Source organism: Nannobrachium achirus (assembly GCF_963921795.1).
Source record: "Nannobrachium achirus genome assembly, chromosome: 2".
In the NCBI taxonomy this organism is placed as follows: domain Eukaryota; kingdom Metazoa; phylum Chordata; class Actinopteri; order Myctophiformes; family Myctophidae; genus Nannobrachium; species Nannobrachium achirus.
This window is the reverse complement of record NC_137811.1, coordinates 69058579-69073593: the sequence shown is the minus strand read 5'-3', so window position 1 is coordinate 69073593 and position 15015 is coordinate 69058579. Positions and strand designations below refer to the sequence as shown.

Here is a 15015-nt window from a genome sequence, read left to right as displayed (position 1 = left end):
TTCTTCTATGGTTGTAGTTTTTCCCAGAAGCCGCTGCATGGCTACTTAGTAGTGGCTGAGGTTGTGCCACTTGGAGATCTGCCGCCGGGGGTTTTGGCAGACCTCGCTCCAGTGGGCGGACCCGGAGGGTCCGGGGGCGTGCAGGCCCAGCGCCAGGCGGCCCAGCACCTCGTTCTTGGTGGTGCGGTCGAAGTCCACCACCAGGAACTCCACGGAGACCTCGGCCAGCAGCTCGGGCGGCACGTCGTAGATGAAGGACTCGTTGAAGACGGGGTTCAGCGTGCCCTTCTTCACGTGCGTCTTCTTCTTGGCGATGCGCTTGCGGCCGTAGAACACGTTGACCTTCACGTACGGGTCTGGGAGGGGGAGGGGACACAGACAGTGGTGTAAGTACATGTACTCAAGTACAAGGTATGTGTACTCTACTTGAGTATGTTGTAGGACATTCACGAATAGTGATTTTTAGTATTCGAATGATTCGACCTCAAAGTATTCGAATAGTCCAATAGTCGACAGGACTGGCCAAACTGTCAAATATTAAGTAAGCAAGAGGCGAACATCGTGAAAATAGCCGATCTACATGCTCACAACGCCTCGCTAATAGGTCTGCTATTTTCACAATATTTATCTGAGTCACATTAAATGTAATACCTACAAATCCAAGTGCTTTTCAGGGTGTGGGTCCTCAGTTCAAATATGTTTATTTTGGGGATCACGGCCTAAAAAGGTTTGAGAACCCCTGGTATAGAGCATTAACAAATTCATCCACCAGGGGCATTGACAACTCATTCTTATGACTTCCTATCTAGCCAAGCTTTATAAACTATATCTTTTTTAAAGAGAAAATAAAAATAAGAGAATATTCGACTTCGGTGAACAACGTCGAATAGTGACTTTGATATTCGAATATTCGAATATTCGAATATTTGGTGAATGCCCTAGTATGTTGTAAATGTGCTGCTTAACTTGTGCGATGTTTTAGGCTGGTTTAGGATCAGACTACTGCAGCGCAACAACAAAAAGGTTGAGCTACGCTCGTACGCTGCGCAATGCATGCGTACCATACTGCAAGGCAAGCCAGCTGCCAGGCTGATTAGAAACACAGGTTAGTAGAGTCAAAAATGGCAGTTCCGTGACCGTGGAAGCAAAGGTCCGTTTCTCAATGGATTTGTCATCTAGGAGGGTTATTAAACAAATTTGGCCAGGGTGTCTTTTTTTAAATGGCCGGGAAAATGTTTGACAGCTAGGGTAATTTTCAGTCTCATTCACTTAATATACACTACACTATAAAGGAACATTTTACTCCCAAAAAACTGCTTTAAGTGGGATGTGAGGGGTCAAACTAGGGGTTTTTAATTATTCTGAATCCATTGCAAGCATTTGTTTTGCATGAAAAACATTCCTTGGGCTAAAAACGGACCCCAAAAGACTGTGAAAATTGATGACTCATCACTAAACCATAGTTTTGTTGGCCGTTTTTTGGACCTTTGCTCTCGTGGTCACAGAACTGAAGTTTTGTACCTAACTAGGTGTAAAATCAAGACAAACAAACCGAAATGTAACCTCTGGATGACCTCTGGACTTCACAGAATAGCCTAAAGCGATCCTTTCTCCCTTAATACGGCTTTTCTTTTGATGTTAATATTATAGATACCTTGGCAACCAGCAACATTGGACAAACATTTTCCAACACCATAAAGTTTGCACCGCAGCAGTGAGTCAGTGGGCCTCGGCACATGAAAGGCAGAGGCACGTACAAGAAGCCATGCCAAACATGACGGTCATATCTCATGATATGACAGTTACGTTTCAGGGCTAACGCACAAGGAGCTTCAATAATAATGAAATGGTCGGGTCTATCAGAATCTCAGAAATAATCGGATTTCGGAAAACAAATATCATGGGTTACGGACGGTATGGTACGGATCCAAAAAATAATACAAAATAAAGAAAGGCGGAAAGGCTCGGAATCTGACAAAATTGTTATGGGGCAAATCAGGTTTGGTTTTTCATTTGATAATTTTTTTCGGAACAGGTTGGAATCTGAAAAAAAAAGACAGTTCCATTTCAAGTTTGGTTCATATTTTTGGACCCGTGAAGAGCTTTAGCAGTCACGTTAGTCCAGAAAGTAAACCATATATCAAACAAGGCTGTACTGCATCAAGTTTGTTACCGCATTGGCTATTTCTCATGTTTTCTACCATCAACAGAATCCACATACAAATATTATGCATGTGAGTGCGCATGCATGTACAGTATGTGCATGAATCATCCTGGCATGACTCATGTCCTCTTGCAGCCATGTACAGTATTTATGCTTTAACTGTAGCAAGCATAAGAGAAGCTTCAGCAATCTAGAATACAGTAAGTTGAATAATGGTGATTTTCTGTATAACTAATTTGTGCTGAACGCCCTTTCAGCAGAGTAAAACCTGCTTAGAGAGTACAGCAGTGTCTCATAACGTGGTATTCACTTTATCGAGATGGAAATGACCATACATTTTGACTTGTGCCTGGTGAAACATTAGCAAAAATGAAATACAGAAAAACTAAATCGTATACTGTAGGTTTGGTGAAGCATGAATTTGTACAAGATAACTTGTTTGATAATTGACTAAACACTATACTGTAATTGTTGCTGTCTTTTCCTACTGTAATATCACTGCTTGGTTTGTGTCCTGAGTGGTTCCTGTGTCTGCCAACCTCCACTGAGGAGGGTGTAGCGACCACATGTCTCGTCTGACACACATGGAGACACCACCTGCTTCTCTTCACCTGCCAGTGAGGATTTGAGGAGGTTTGGCAACAAATGACAAATCTGAAGTCTTTGTCTTTGTTTTAGATCGAAATGCACTTAGCCTAAAAGTACAATCAGTGACAGTCAGCAGAACTCTATATCACTGGATGCAAGCATGGATCACGACGTTGATAGATAAATCTGATTTCACTGCAGTGAGGAGGATGCGAACCTTGGCCTAATATAACCACTTAGCTGGAGTCCCCATTCAATGTCTTTTTGAATATGCATGGTTCACTAACATCTCAATTTCACTAAAAACAAAACCAGGCCAGAAAACGTACCCGGCTTGTTTGAATGCTTGATTATGATTGGTCAGTTGCTGAAATCAGCGGTCTGTTATTTTTGGATAACAGACCGCTCCGCTCTATAACAGACCGCTGCCTAATCAAAGACTCAGAACACCTGCTGCAGTCAAGATGCACTGCGTGAATCTTGTGCTGTATCCAATATGTCAGCCATGTAAACAAACAAACAGCGACATTTAGAACTAAACGTTGCTCTCAAGAATGTTTTTAAAAATATTTTAAGCGAGAAATAGACGACGTAGTGTCAGAAATGGATTCTATCTAATCAGCACTTCCTTGTTTTCCAAGGCGACGGTGTCACGCTAGGGGGACGCCCAGTGCAACACTTGTGGAACACTTCCAGCCGTCTGTAAACAAGGAAATACTTTGTTTTGTTTTTAGTTTTTAGTCAAATTATTAATTTTATTTAGTAGCCGGGTAATAAGCGGGATAATGAATGGCTCCTTGGTGAATGACGATATACATCCCTTCGGCCTGTTATCAGGCCGTCGGTCTGTTATATATCGTCATTCACCACGGAGCCATTCATTATCCCTTACATATTAAGACTACCCTTTGCTAGTCTGGGTTGGCTCAAGGTAGAAGACAGAGTGCAACATCTCTCAATGGGTCTGAAGATACTCAGGCGGCATTCAGACGATGCCGTTTCCACGAGAAAACGCCAAAATGAAATGTCAGATATGCCTTCTGTTCAGACGACAACGGTATTTTCAGGGGTCGGAAACCCAACAAAGAAAGACCAGGTTTTAGAGTGGAAAGTGGAGGAGTCAGGAAGTGAGACAGACAGGTGCTACTCACTTGCAGACAGACCGCTCATGTCCATCTTGGGCAGATGTCTGGCCTTCAAGACGACCACGCTGAGACGATGAGACACTGGCTGGTAGGACAGAGACACCAGCAGCTCCCCACGAGTCTCACACTGCATGCACATACACACACACACACACACACACACACACGCACACGCGCGCGCACACACACACACACACACACACACACACACACACACACACACACACACACACACACACACACACACACACACACACACACGTTAGTATAAAATATGAACAAACTGTAAAAGAGAAACATTTTCAAAAATATAAAAAAAGAGCAGGAACTCCCTTGAGAACCACATTTGTTAGTGAGGTTGCCCAACAGGGCAACACGCTATACAGTATTAGTGCTACTTTCTTTCTTTCTAGATACACTTTTAACCAATGAGGAAACAGCATTCTCGGTGACATCATCCAATGGGGAAACCCTTGAAAGACGCAGAGTGACGTCATCAACGGTTGTTGACGTCATCATCACCATCAACAGCCAATGAGGGATCAGCTTTCTTGGTGACGTCACCATCAATAAGTGCGACCTGATATAAATTGCTGGTGCATGTTGCTAACATCATTGACTTGAATGGGAGGGAAAGTGTAAAAACGGCAACCACCCTCGCAATTTCCCAGAATTGCATCTTTCTAGTTGTTTTGTAACCCACACAACATATAGTGCTGCTTTCAACACACACACGCACGCGTGCGGCACGCAAACACATTAATGTTATCTACTCAACACACCATCATATCGCCTCGCGCAAAACAGAGGAAAAAAACGCTTCAATGCGGAATGTGTGTCCCATTTTGATGATAATATGAGTTCACTTTGACACGTTTCATGTCCATCCATGCATGGATCTGTTCAACTCTCTGACTTTTACCCTCTCTCTACACTGCTAAACTAGTAGTGGTCAATGCAATTATGAAGTGTTACAAATGAGGCGGCTCTCCCCTACTACATTGGTGTAGCCGAATTTAATATTCTTTGTTATGCTAAAGAAAACGACAAGCAACAAACCTTAATATTGAAATATTTCAATTCTATTTTTTTTTTAAATGTCCTAACCTGCACGTTCCTCTTGGTGATGGCCTGGCTGATGTGCACGCGGCCGGTGCTGGGGTCCACGCCCCTCAGCGGCACCACCGCCTCGCCGATGACGTCGTCACGGGCGAAGCGGTCGAAGCTGAGCACCAGGAAGTGCAGCGTGAGCTCGGGCAGCGCGCTGTACGCCACGCCGTAGAAGGAGAAGGTCTCGTCGAACAGCGGCTCGGTGGTCTTGCGCAGCACGCGGGTCTTGACGCGGTGCTTCTTCTCCGGCAGCACGGTCATCTTCACGTAGGGGTCCGAGCTGCCCGACGCGCCGTCCACGGCGGGCAGGCCGCGCGCGCCCACCACCGTCACCACCAGCGCCTTCTTGGGGAAGTTGTAGTCCACCGCCAGGCTGAGGGTCCCCAGGCTCTGTTCTGTGGAGATGTCGTGACATTTTAGGTGTTTGTAGTGTTTGTAGTGTCATACAATTGCGAGAAACGATTTAACCCATTTAGGCCTAGAATTATTTAATGCTTTAACCATTGAAAAATAGCACATATACAAGCTCACGGCGCGGGACCGAGTGTCGCGCTGCGAGCTTGTAGATCTGCTATTTTTGAAGAACTAGCCCTTACCCGTTCAAAGATATGAGCTCCGAAATGATGTGCAGTTTATGGTTATGGGATGAGGGATGGAAAGTAACTTTAACTGGTGCTTGCATGATAATATGTAGGAGCATCAATGTAAGAAATACCCGTTTTGTTTAATGGCTACAGAGATACTGTGTTCCACCCCCCCCCCCTCCCCCCCCGCGCCCGCCCGCCTGCACACACACCCGCCTGCCTGCCTGCACACACACACACACACACACACACACACACACACACACACACACACACACACACACAGCTGGTTAAACATGTTGCCTCATGCTAGATGCAGAATAGATGTGCCTCATGCTAGATGCAGAATAGATAGTAGATACACCATAAAAATGCTAATATACAGTATATGATTTGTGAAAGTGACAAACGGGCTTCACAGTTATGTTAGGTGTGTTCATATGCTAATGGTGATGCGATTTCAGATCAATTGCTCCAGCCACTGAGGAGAAACGCTGTTTCAGACAGACAGACAGACAGACACTCACTCACTCACTCACTCACTCACTCACTCAGACATTCGCAAAATTATAGTATAGATATTTGCTTCTTGGGGGTCCCTGGAACAACATATTTTGAGATGGGGTCGGCGGCCAAATGCATGTCATTTTGGGGGTCCTTGACATGAAAAAGTTTCAGAACCACTGATTTAGAAGAAGGATTTAGAAGGCCTTTTTTTTATAAAAAATGTTATTATTTTAACACTTTCTGTTTACTTTTTTGGAAAATAATCTTCCTCCTAGTATAATCATAATACCTGATGATCATGTTTTAGGGGGAAAAAAATCATGGTACCGCATCTTTAAGTAAAACACAAATATGAGTATTTTCCCACCACTGTGTCCTGTACCTGTCTCTGGGTCGGAGGTGGGCGGGGTGAAGGGCGAGCCTGTCTTGCTGCTGTCGGAGGTGCTGTCCTCCAGGCAGTATTGGTCTGCCGTCACGGGCAGAGCCGCCGCCGCCGTGGTGTCACCCGGCTGGTCCTCCCCGCCAGCAGGGGGCAGCAGGTTGCTCATCTGCAGCACGTTGTTCTCGGCGTCGACCAGCACCATCGCCCCTCTGCCGCCACTCCTTCTCTCCCTATAGGCATGATGTCACCATTACAAACATAGGTTGACAATTAATTGTCACATAGTGTTTGGCGATATACCGCTATTACCGTATATCGCGATATCAAAAGACAATACCGGTATAAAAGATTAATACCAAATACCGTCATTAATGAAAAAAATGCTAATAAAACGCCTAAACTCCTTTTTTTCAAGCAATGTAACTGTATGTATGCGATAATTGTTCAAGTCTATTTGAAAACCACTATAATTTTCCTAATTAAGAGCCTGTACATATGACATGTACTCCTTCAAGGAGACGTGTGCCTGCTCATGCGTGCGCACCACAGTCTCCTCAGTCCTCACACAGATGATGATCAAATAACATAACATGGCAAGGAGCCACAACAAACATATTGCACCTGATTCATGTTTCTTTTATTGGATGATAATACCGAATATATCACGATAAAATCTCAAATATAATACCGGTATTAAGAAAATCAATACCGCTCAAGCCTATTGTCACACAAATAACTGCAAATAAATAATTGGAACGTATGAATACAGCTTTTACATTTTTGTTTGGTTTTTAGGCTTAATAATCACAAATTGCAAGGGGCATAATATGGCTTGAATATTACTGACACAATAGTATACTTTCAAGAAAATGTTAAATAATATAGCGGAAATAGTTGATCTACAAGCATGTAGATGCAGCTATTTCCACTATATGTCATAATTCACCCTTTGTTAGCCTCCTGGTTGGTCCCTGACTGACCAACCAGCAGGCTCTATCTGCCTTGTCCCGCCCTGGTTCCGCCTTTTTTATGTTGAATTAACTAAAACATAATTTTTGGAGAAATAAAAACATTTAAAAACATACTGATTCACTATGCTGCCACTGAGCAGCTCCAATTGACTGAAACAAAGTTTGAAATTATAATTGAGCCCACAGAATAACAATATGAAGCAACTGAATTAACATGGCAGTGGATGGAATGTCCCACTGAATGTCCCACCAAGACACAGCAACCAATGGGTGTGGAGAGGGGCAGGACAATGGGTGGGACTTGACAAAGGGTGAATTGCAACACGTAGTGACGTGTCATGTGTTGCAAGCTTGCAGATCAGCCTTTTCCGCTATTTTTGGAAAAAAGTTTGAAAACGTACAAACCTTTTTCAACACAGAAACGATTACGACGCTTGTATGCAAAAAAAAACAATTGCGATCGTCTCAAACTATCGCGTTCGGACGACTTTACGTGACAACCGTGACGGGACACCTACCTCTCTCCCTCCTCCTCCCCTTTGCCTTCGCCCTTATTCCCTGCTCGCCGCGCCACGCGCACGATGCGCTTGCTGCTGCTCAGCGACTCCGGGTAGATGCTGATGCCCTTCAGCATGTGGATGAAGCGGTAGGGCGGGTCCTCGGCCGAGTCGCCGTAGCGGTCGCCGTGCAGCTTGTGGCGGGACGCCGCGGAGCAGCCGCGCGGGAAGCGACGCTGGCACATCATCCACAGCAGCGCCAGCAGCACCACCAGCACCACCAGGACACCGGCACCGATGAAGCCCGCCAACACCGGAGACATGGCTGGAAGAGGGAGAGAGAGAGAGGGAGAGGGGGGAGGGTGAGAGAGGAGAGGGCAGAGGCATCAATTGGGTACGGCAGCTGCCATAGATGCAGGTAGATAGATACTGTAGATGGCAGAGGCAGCACAGCAGTTTAAGGTTTACAAAGTATGAAAAGAAAAAATCACACTCGTGTGAACTGAGCGGTGGTGTGTGTGTGTGTGTGTGTGTGTGTGTGTGTGTGTGTGTGTGTGTGTGTGTGTGTGTGTGTGTGTGTGTGTGTGTGTGTGTGTGTGCTCCCTGTGTGTGTTTGTGTGTGAGTGTGCCTGGCCTATGCCTGGCCTATCCTGAACAACAGCGCCCCTCCCTTAACATGTGTGGTCAGAAAAGGTTACTGCAGGCTACATACCCGGAGACAGACAGACAGACAGACAGACAAACAGACAAACAGACAGACAGACCCACACACACGGCCACGTATAGGAGCGTTGTGACCACCGCTCAAAAAAGGACTGTAGTGTAGCCAAGTGTTTCTCAACCTATTTTCTGCATGGGCACACTTTTCATTTCCCAAGAATCCATGGGCACACCAACATAATACGGGGGTATAAATATCGTCACTGTTGGGAAGAAACCTTGTATCTCCAAGTTTCAAATTTGTACGTTTCTTCGCAAAGTAAAGCCCTGCTTCATCATACAAGGCTGTTGCACAACAGTAGTGAAAACAGCAGATCTACAAGCACACACCGCGAGGCGTTGTGTGCTTGTAGATCGGCTGTTTTCACTAGTTTAAATCATTTTTAAAATGATAAATACAATACTGGCTTTCAAGCAGTTTCAAGGGGCACACTTGACCCTTCTCAGGGGCACACCAAAGGTCCCCAGGCACAGTGGTTGAGAAACACTGGTGTAGCCTACAGTAAAAAGAGCAATGCACAATAAAAGAAGAATACATAAAGTAAATGCAGTGCCAAACAAAAGTGTCCATAACAGTCAATGCTTGTCAGTGCTACACAAGTATCTCACCACCATGTCAAACACTCAATACTACCAACACAAACACATACCTTGGGGGGGGGGGGGGAAATATATACTTCTTAAAATAAATTCATCATGCCTGTTACTAAGGTATGGCAACATGACTGGTGTCTCCACCAGTCATGTTGCCATACCTTGGCTTTTGCTGAACTGACGCCACTGGGAGAGGGAGAGAGAGAGAGAGATGTCTTTGTTTATCAATGGTCACAGCGACACAACACTTTATTGTTAGATTGCTGTCTCCCAGGAGGAACACACACACACACACACACACACACACACGCACACGCACACGCACACGCACACGCACACACACACACACACACACACACACACACACACACACACGTGCGTGTGCGTGAGCAGGCATCACCATGGGATGATGTCATATTTTGAAAGGTGGTTAATACCAGCTGAGCCCGTTGCTTAGCAACACACACCCTTTGCCCTCCCTCCCATGCGGTGTTGATTTATACTGTAGATAGATAGTAGAGGTTGATTTCACTGTGTAGCATGCTGTCATAGTACAGTATTGTAGTTACTAGAGGTTTAGTCCACTGTGTTTTAAATAGGGATAGGCAATATGACATTTCTGTCAGATATCGATATCTGATATAATTCATTGCTGTTATGGCCAATAATTGATTTAAACCAATGTCGATGTGATCTCATTCTGTTTTAAAACATTATAATAACATTGTCCATTCTGAAAAAGGCATATAAACAAAGACTGGATTTGAAAAAGCAATGCCTCTTTATATCAAAACTAGGGATGCGCTGAAAACATTGAATGTCGTATTTTTATTTAAACATGTTCCAACTTATTGCCATTTTTAAAGCTTCCCAGAAAACACTGATAATCTGCAGCCTTCATCATCACAAAAGCCTTTTTGAGGCTTTAAAAAAAGATAATTCAACATAATTATTATAAAATAAAATATTGTCTAAAACCGATATATTTAGCGTAGGAACCAGTGACGTAGCCAGTTCGGGTAACCCTAACCCTAACCCAAATATCAATGGACACCTGATTCTGCCAATCAGAAACGAATATTTCTGGTCGTAGATCAGTCACTAGAACGAGTCACCTCAACCGTGTTATAGTCTGTTTACACCGGAATCCATCAGATTGTGAGATAACTGTAGCCTGAAGAAAGAACATCATGGGAGTAAATAAGTCAGACAGACAGACAGAGAGACAGACAGGCAGGCAGTAGTGCAGCACACTACTATTAGGGTCACATGCATAAGTAATTACCCCATGGGGATCACTACAGTGCCCTTTAGAGGTATAGTAGTAGTAGTAGTAGTAGTAGTAGTAGTAGTAGTAGTAGTAGTAGTAGTAGTAAATAACAGCTAAGAAGCAGCTAAAACGAATAAGAACAATTAATAACGGGCAATTGATAAAAACAATAGCAATGTAATGGCTGCATAAAAGATCTTGTCAAATTCCTCATTTAGAGGATGAGAGTTGGTAAAATGTATTATTGCCAGTTTTCCATTTCTTCTGCCAGACAATGGTATCTGTTAATGTGGCCTGCTCCTGCTGCCTTCCAATAATCTTGCTAATCATTTGCTTTGTTCAGTTTGCTTGTGTTCTTAACTTTGATGTTGCTGAACCAAGCAATTAATAAAAAGGTTTAGACTCACTGAGTGGTGTATTAAACAGCCTCTTCAGCTGCTTGAGTGGACTTTAAAAACACTGAGCTGACTTAAAAAGCAGAATCTTTTGTTTTTCAGATTGAAAATGATCCATTCCCTCTAATCAGGGTTTGAGACATTGGGTGAGATGCTCTTCTACTCAGTAAATCAATCCAATAGTCTTCTTCTCTGTTTTAAATGAATGTAGTGGTAGCCATAGTAGCAAATTAAATTAGATTTGTCTTCTTTTTCTAAATAAAACATACATTTATCTTCAGTCCACTGTTCAAGCTCAGCAGTAGAGATCTCAGAGCTCGCACATGGGACCTGTGTTCAGATCCCGTTTAGGAAATGAAAGGTACAGATTGCATCTCCAACCTTCCATTAGAGGCTTTTACAACCCTGTTCCCCAAGTCAAGGTCGTAGCATTGGTCTGTCGAGCTGTCAATCGAAATGTCGACAGGAAGTGCAAAGAGCATGTGAACTCTAAGTCTGATTATTGATTCATTAAATATTGAGTATTTTCTTTTTTATCCACCTGTTTCCGCAAGACTTTACTGCACTTCCGTCTGGCACTTCCGTCGCGTCGCAGATGCAACCGCTGTGAGCTTGTAGATCACAATCGGCTGCGTCGCCGGAAATGCCGCTCGCCTTCTGCGCAAAGCACGATGGGATGTTGGAAAGTTGTGGATATATATTTTTGGGGGGTTTTCTGTCTTTATTGTATGGTAGACAGGAAACGGGGAGAGAGACAGGGAGTGACATGCAGAAAAGGCCGGCAAGTTCGGGATTCGTGGTTTGCGCCTGGACCACATGGCCAGCGGGCACCCACTGCTGCCCAGATATTGAGTATTGACAGTTCCATATGACAATCACCCATTTTATCTATATACTGATCACATACAGTAATAGCAGATTTTGATCTTTTCAAAAAGATTTCGGGGAAGAAATCTTGAAACAGTTTTTGAATGTTTTAAGGTTTTTGAAACATTCACTTAAAGTAAAATGATAGACCACAATGTGCTTTAAAACCACTAGACCATTCTACAGCTGAAAAAGGACAAGACAATGTTAATCTAGCTTAACCAAATTAAGGGTACATTCATTTGGTTCCATTTGTACCAAAGATCCTTAATAGAGAAGAGATACCGCCTTCAGCTCCTCACCAATCGTGTAAAATGGCGCACACTTCCTGTCTCCTGTAAGTGTTTTGCCTTTTGTTGTCAGACAGAGCTTGTCCTGAGCTCAGTGTTGCCAGATCTCATGAGACTGTGTTGCTGACACAGGCAGGTCTCTAATAAAGTTAATTTTCTGCTTGACCTGCTTCTGGTCTCCCAAAGGGGCGGGCAGCCACCTCACACACATACAGGAAATCAATCAAAGTTGCGGCGTCTTGGTTTTTGGCGTCTCGTTGTACTCTAGTCTGAGTTTGTTTTAAACGCTGAGGATGTGTGTGACTGTGATGGACGCCCTGAAGGTCAGAAGCAGCTGGTTCATGCAGCATGTGTCATGGATGCTGATCTTAATCTCAGACAGCTTTTTATTATTTAAAATACTAAACAATTATTAGGTTTAGAACCTTCTCGTCTCTGCAAAACCGGGTCCATGCAATCATCTCCAACATGCCAGATGACATGACTGTAATTAACTTTTTCTTATTCCCCCAAAAAGCAGACGAATGGAAGAATCCAGTTGATAAAATGCAGCACAGACAGATCTCACTGGAACACAACACTACACTTACATCAGTGACTCCTGATTCAATACTAAATTGATTTCAAAGTACTACTTAATGTAGTGTTTACCAACCTTAATGGTTCAGCTCTGTGACTCTGACCTGCTCTTTCAATCTGTATATAGTTTTACTGCTCCTGCTGGAGCAGTAAAACTATATGTACAGATACTACATGTAGTGTGACTGATGATGCTTTCTTGTATATTACATGTCTTTATATGTCTTGATGAACTGAATGCACTGGACCACAATGGTAACAAGCCCTCTGGGCTTTTTGCGTTATCATTTTAGCATTATTGTATACCTATATCTCTGTACTTTTTGCAAACTGTTAATAACATCAAAAACTATGAAACATATTAGTTTGGGGGTCCACGACATAAAGAGGTTTGAGAAACACAGCCCTACAGATGCAAATCAGGTGAAGATGCATTTAAGTTACTATGGTCCCACTCTCTTCCTAATGTACCTGTGTGTGTGTGTGTGTGTGTGTGTGTGTGTGTGTGTGTGTGTGTGTGTGTGTGTGTGTGTGTGTGTGTGTGTGTGTGTGTGTGTGTGTGTGTGTGTGTGTGTGTGTGTGTGTGTGCGCGCGTGCGTGTGCGTGTGTGACTTCCTTTCTGCATCAATGACTTGTTTTTTTAAGAAGTGACGGCACTATGACATCACAGCAGTGTGACATCACATCAGTGTGACATCACAGCAGTGAGACATCAAAGCAGTGTGACATCACAGCAGTGTGACATCACAGCACACCAATCCTGGTTGACATAAACTGTTGATGTCATCAGGAACTGATATTCACATGAATCATTATTATATTAGTTAACTATGAAAACTGTCACATCTTGTAAGTAACATCAGAGGGTAACGTCTCAATATAGCTGACCTATGACATCATGTTGTTGTGACATCACATTGTGACATCACATTCTGTCCTTTGTCCATTGTATGCCCATATAGCAGTCAGTCATATCCATATTTGGGAAAATATTTTGTCCACATTTTGTCCAAGTTAAACAACCACCCAACCGCAACTCGAATCACACTTACACATTAATTCCGTCCTGCCCTTAGGCGTCTTATGGTTATTATATTATTATTATTATTATTATTATTCCTTCCTTCCTTCCTTCCTTCCTTCCTTCCTTCCTTCCTTCCTTGTTAATCTTAGATATCAATATTAAATTAATGACAACAGATTGAAGGCTCAAGGCTGAGTTAGGGGAGAAAAAAGAAACTGCTCTTTTAATATAAAAAAGTATTTAAATGACAACAGTATCACTATCATCAACATAGCAGTAGCCTATAGGCCTATACTATATAGGCCAGGCCTACATGACTAATTATCTTAACACTATAGGCCCTATAGTGTTAAGATAATTAGTCATAGGCCTATTAATATTGAACATTTGTAAGAACAGTAGACCCTCAGTATAACATTATTAATTTGTTATCAGAACAATAACTCTTGAGTTTGTGTAATTTTGTTTCAATATGTTTAATAGTTGATGGTCCCTGCTCATGCATGTTCCACTGGTGCTGAACCAATGTTAGGCTGCATATCCTCAGTAGCCTAAGCTAAACATGTTACATTTACAGATAGGCCTATGTTGGTTTACAGGCTAACAAAGGATCTTGTTAGATATACAATGAATAGGTCGTTATGACAGAATGTTATAAATACTGACTGACACCAGCTATTATGATGAAGTCATCCCGGTGTTCAACAAAGGGACCAGAGACATGACGTCATCCCCACCCACACCCGCTGCTATAGAACACTGCATGGGACTTATATTTCTATTCGGACATGGACTAATATGCAAAAATATATGTAGGCCTGTAGTGTATGTGACAAATATCAATATTAATAGTAAGATTATTATTATTATCTGGTAATCACTCAGCAGTGATTCAGCTATTTTACAATCACAATTATAGGCCTAATGATGACGCCAGAATAAATGAATAATCTATCCACTCAAGCAGTAGGCCTATGCTATGGTCTTATTTATTTCACCATCAGTAATTTGGTGAGCCATTTTGTGAGCGACAGCTGCTGCTGTGGGCCTAAATGATAGCCTATCTATGAGGCTATTCATCAAATAGCCTGTAGGCTATTACTCCATCATCTCTGTCAACTGTCTCTGTAAACACACAATATTAAATGGTGTAGCCTACAGTTTCTTCATGTATTAAAGGCATTAACTACTGCCTAACCCTGTTAGGCAGTAGTTATCCGTTTTATTTCGACATCAAATGAAAATAAATACAAAATAAAGCATGAAAGCAGCGGCCTGTTAGTAATCTACTCACCATAGCCATGTCGTAATTCAGTGATTTCAGCCAT

The 15015-nt window shown here is 43.0% G+C and overlaps 1 protein-coding gene across 1 annotated transcript; it reads right to left on the bottom strand.

Moving 5' to 3' along the window:
* Positions 1-45: 45 nt before the first annotated feature.
* LOC308304644 (synaptotagmin-11-like) lies at positions 46-15015 on the bottom strand (the record flags this gene model as incomplete). Its single annotated transcript, XM_080749268.1, has 6 exons — positions 46-356; positions 3904-4024; positions 5005-5402; positions 6481-6710; positions 7970-8273; positions 14982-15015. The coding sequence occupies 6 exons, from the start codon at positions 15013-15015 to the stop codon at positions 46-48; spliced, it is 1398 nt and encodes a 465-aa protein (XP_080605394.1).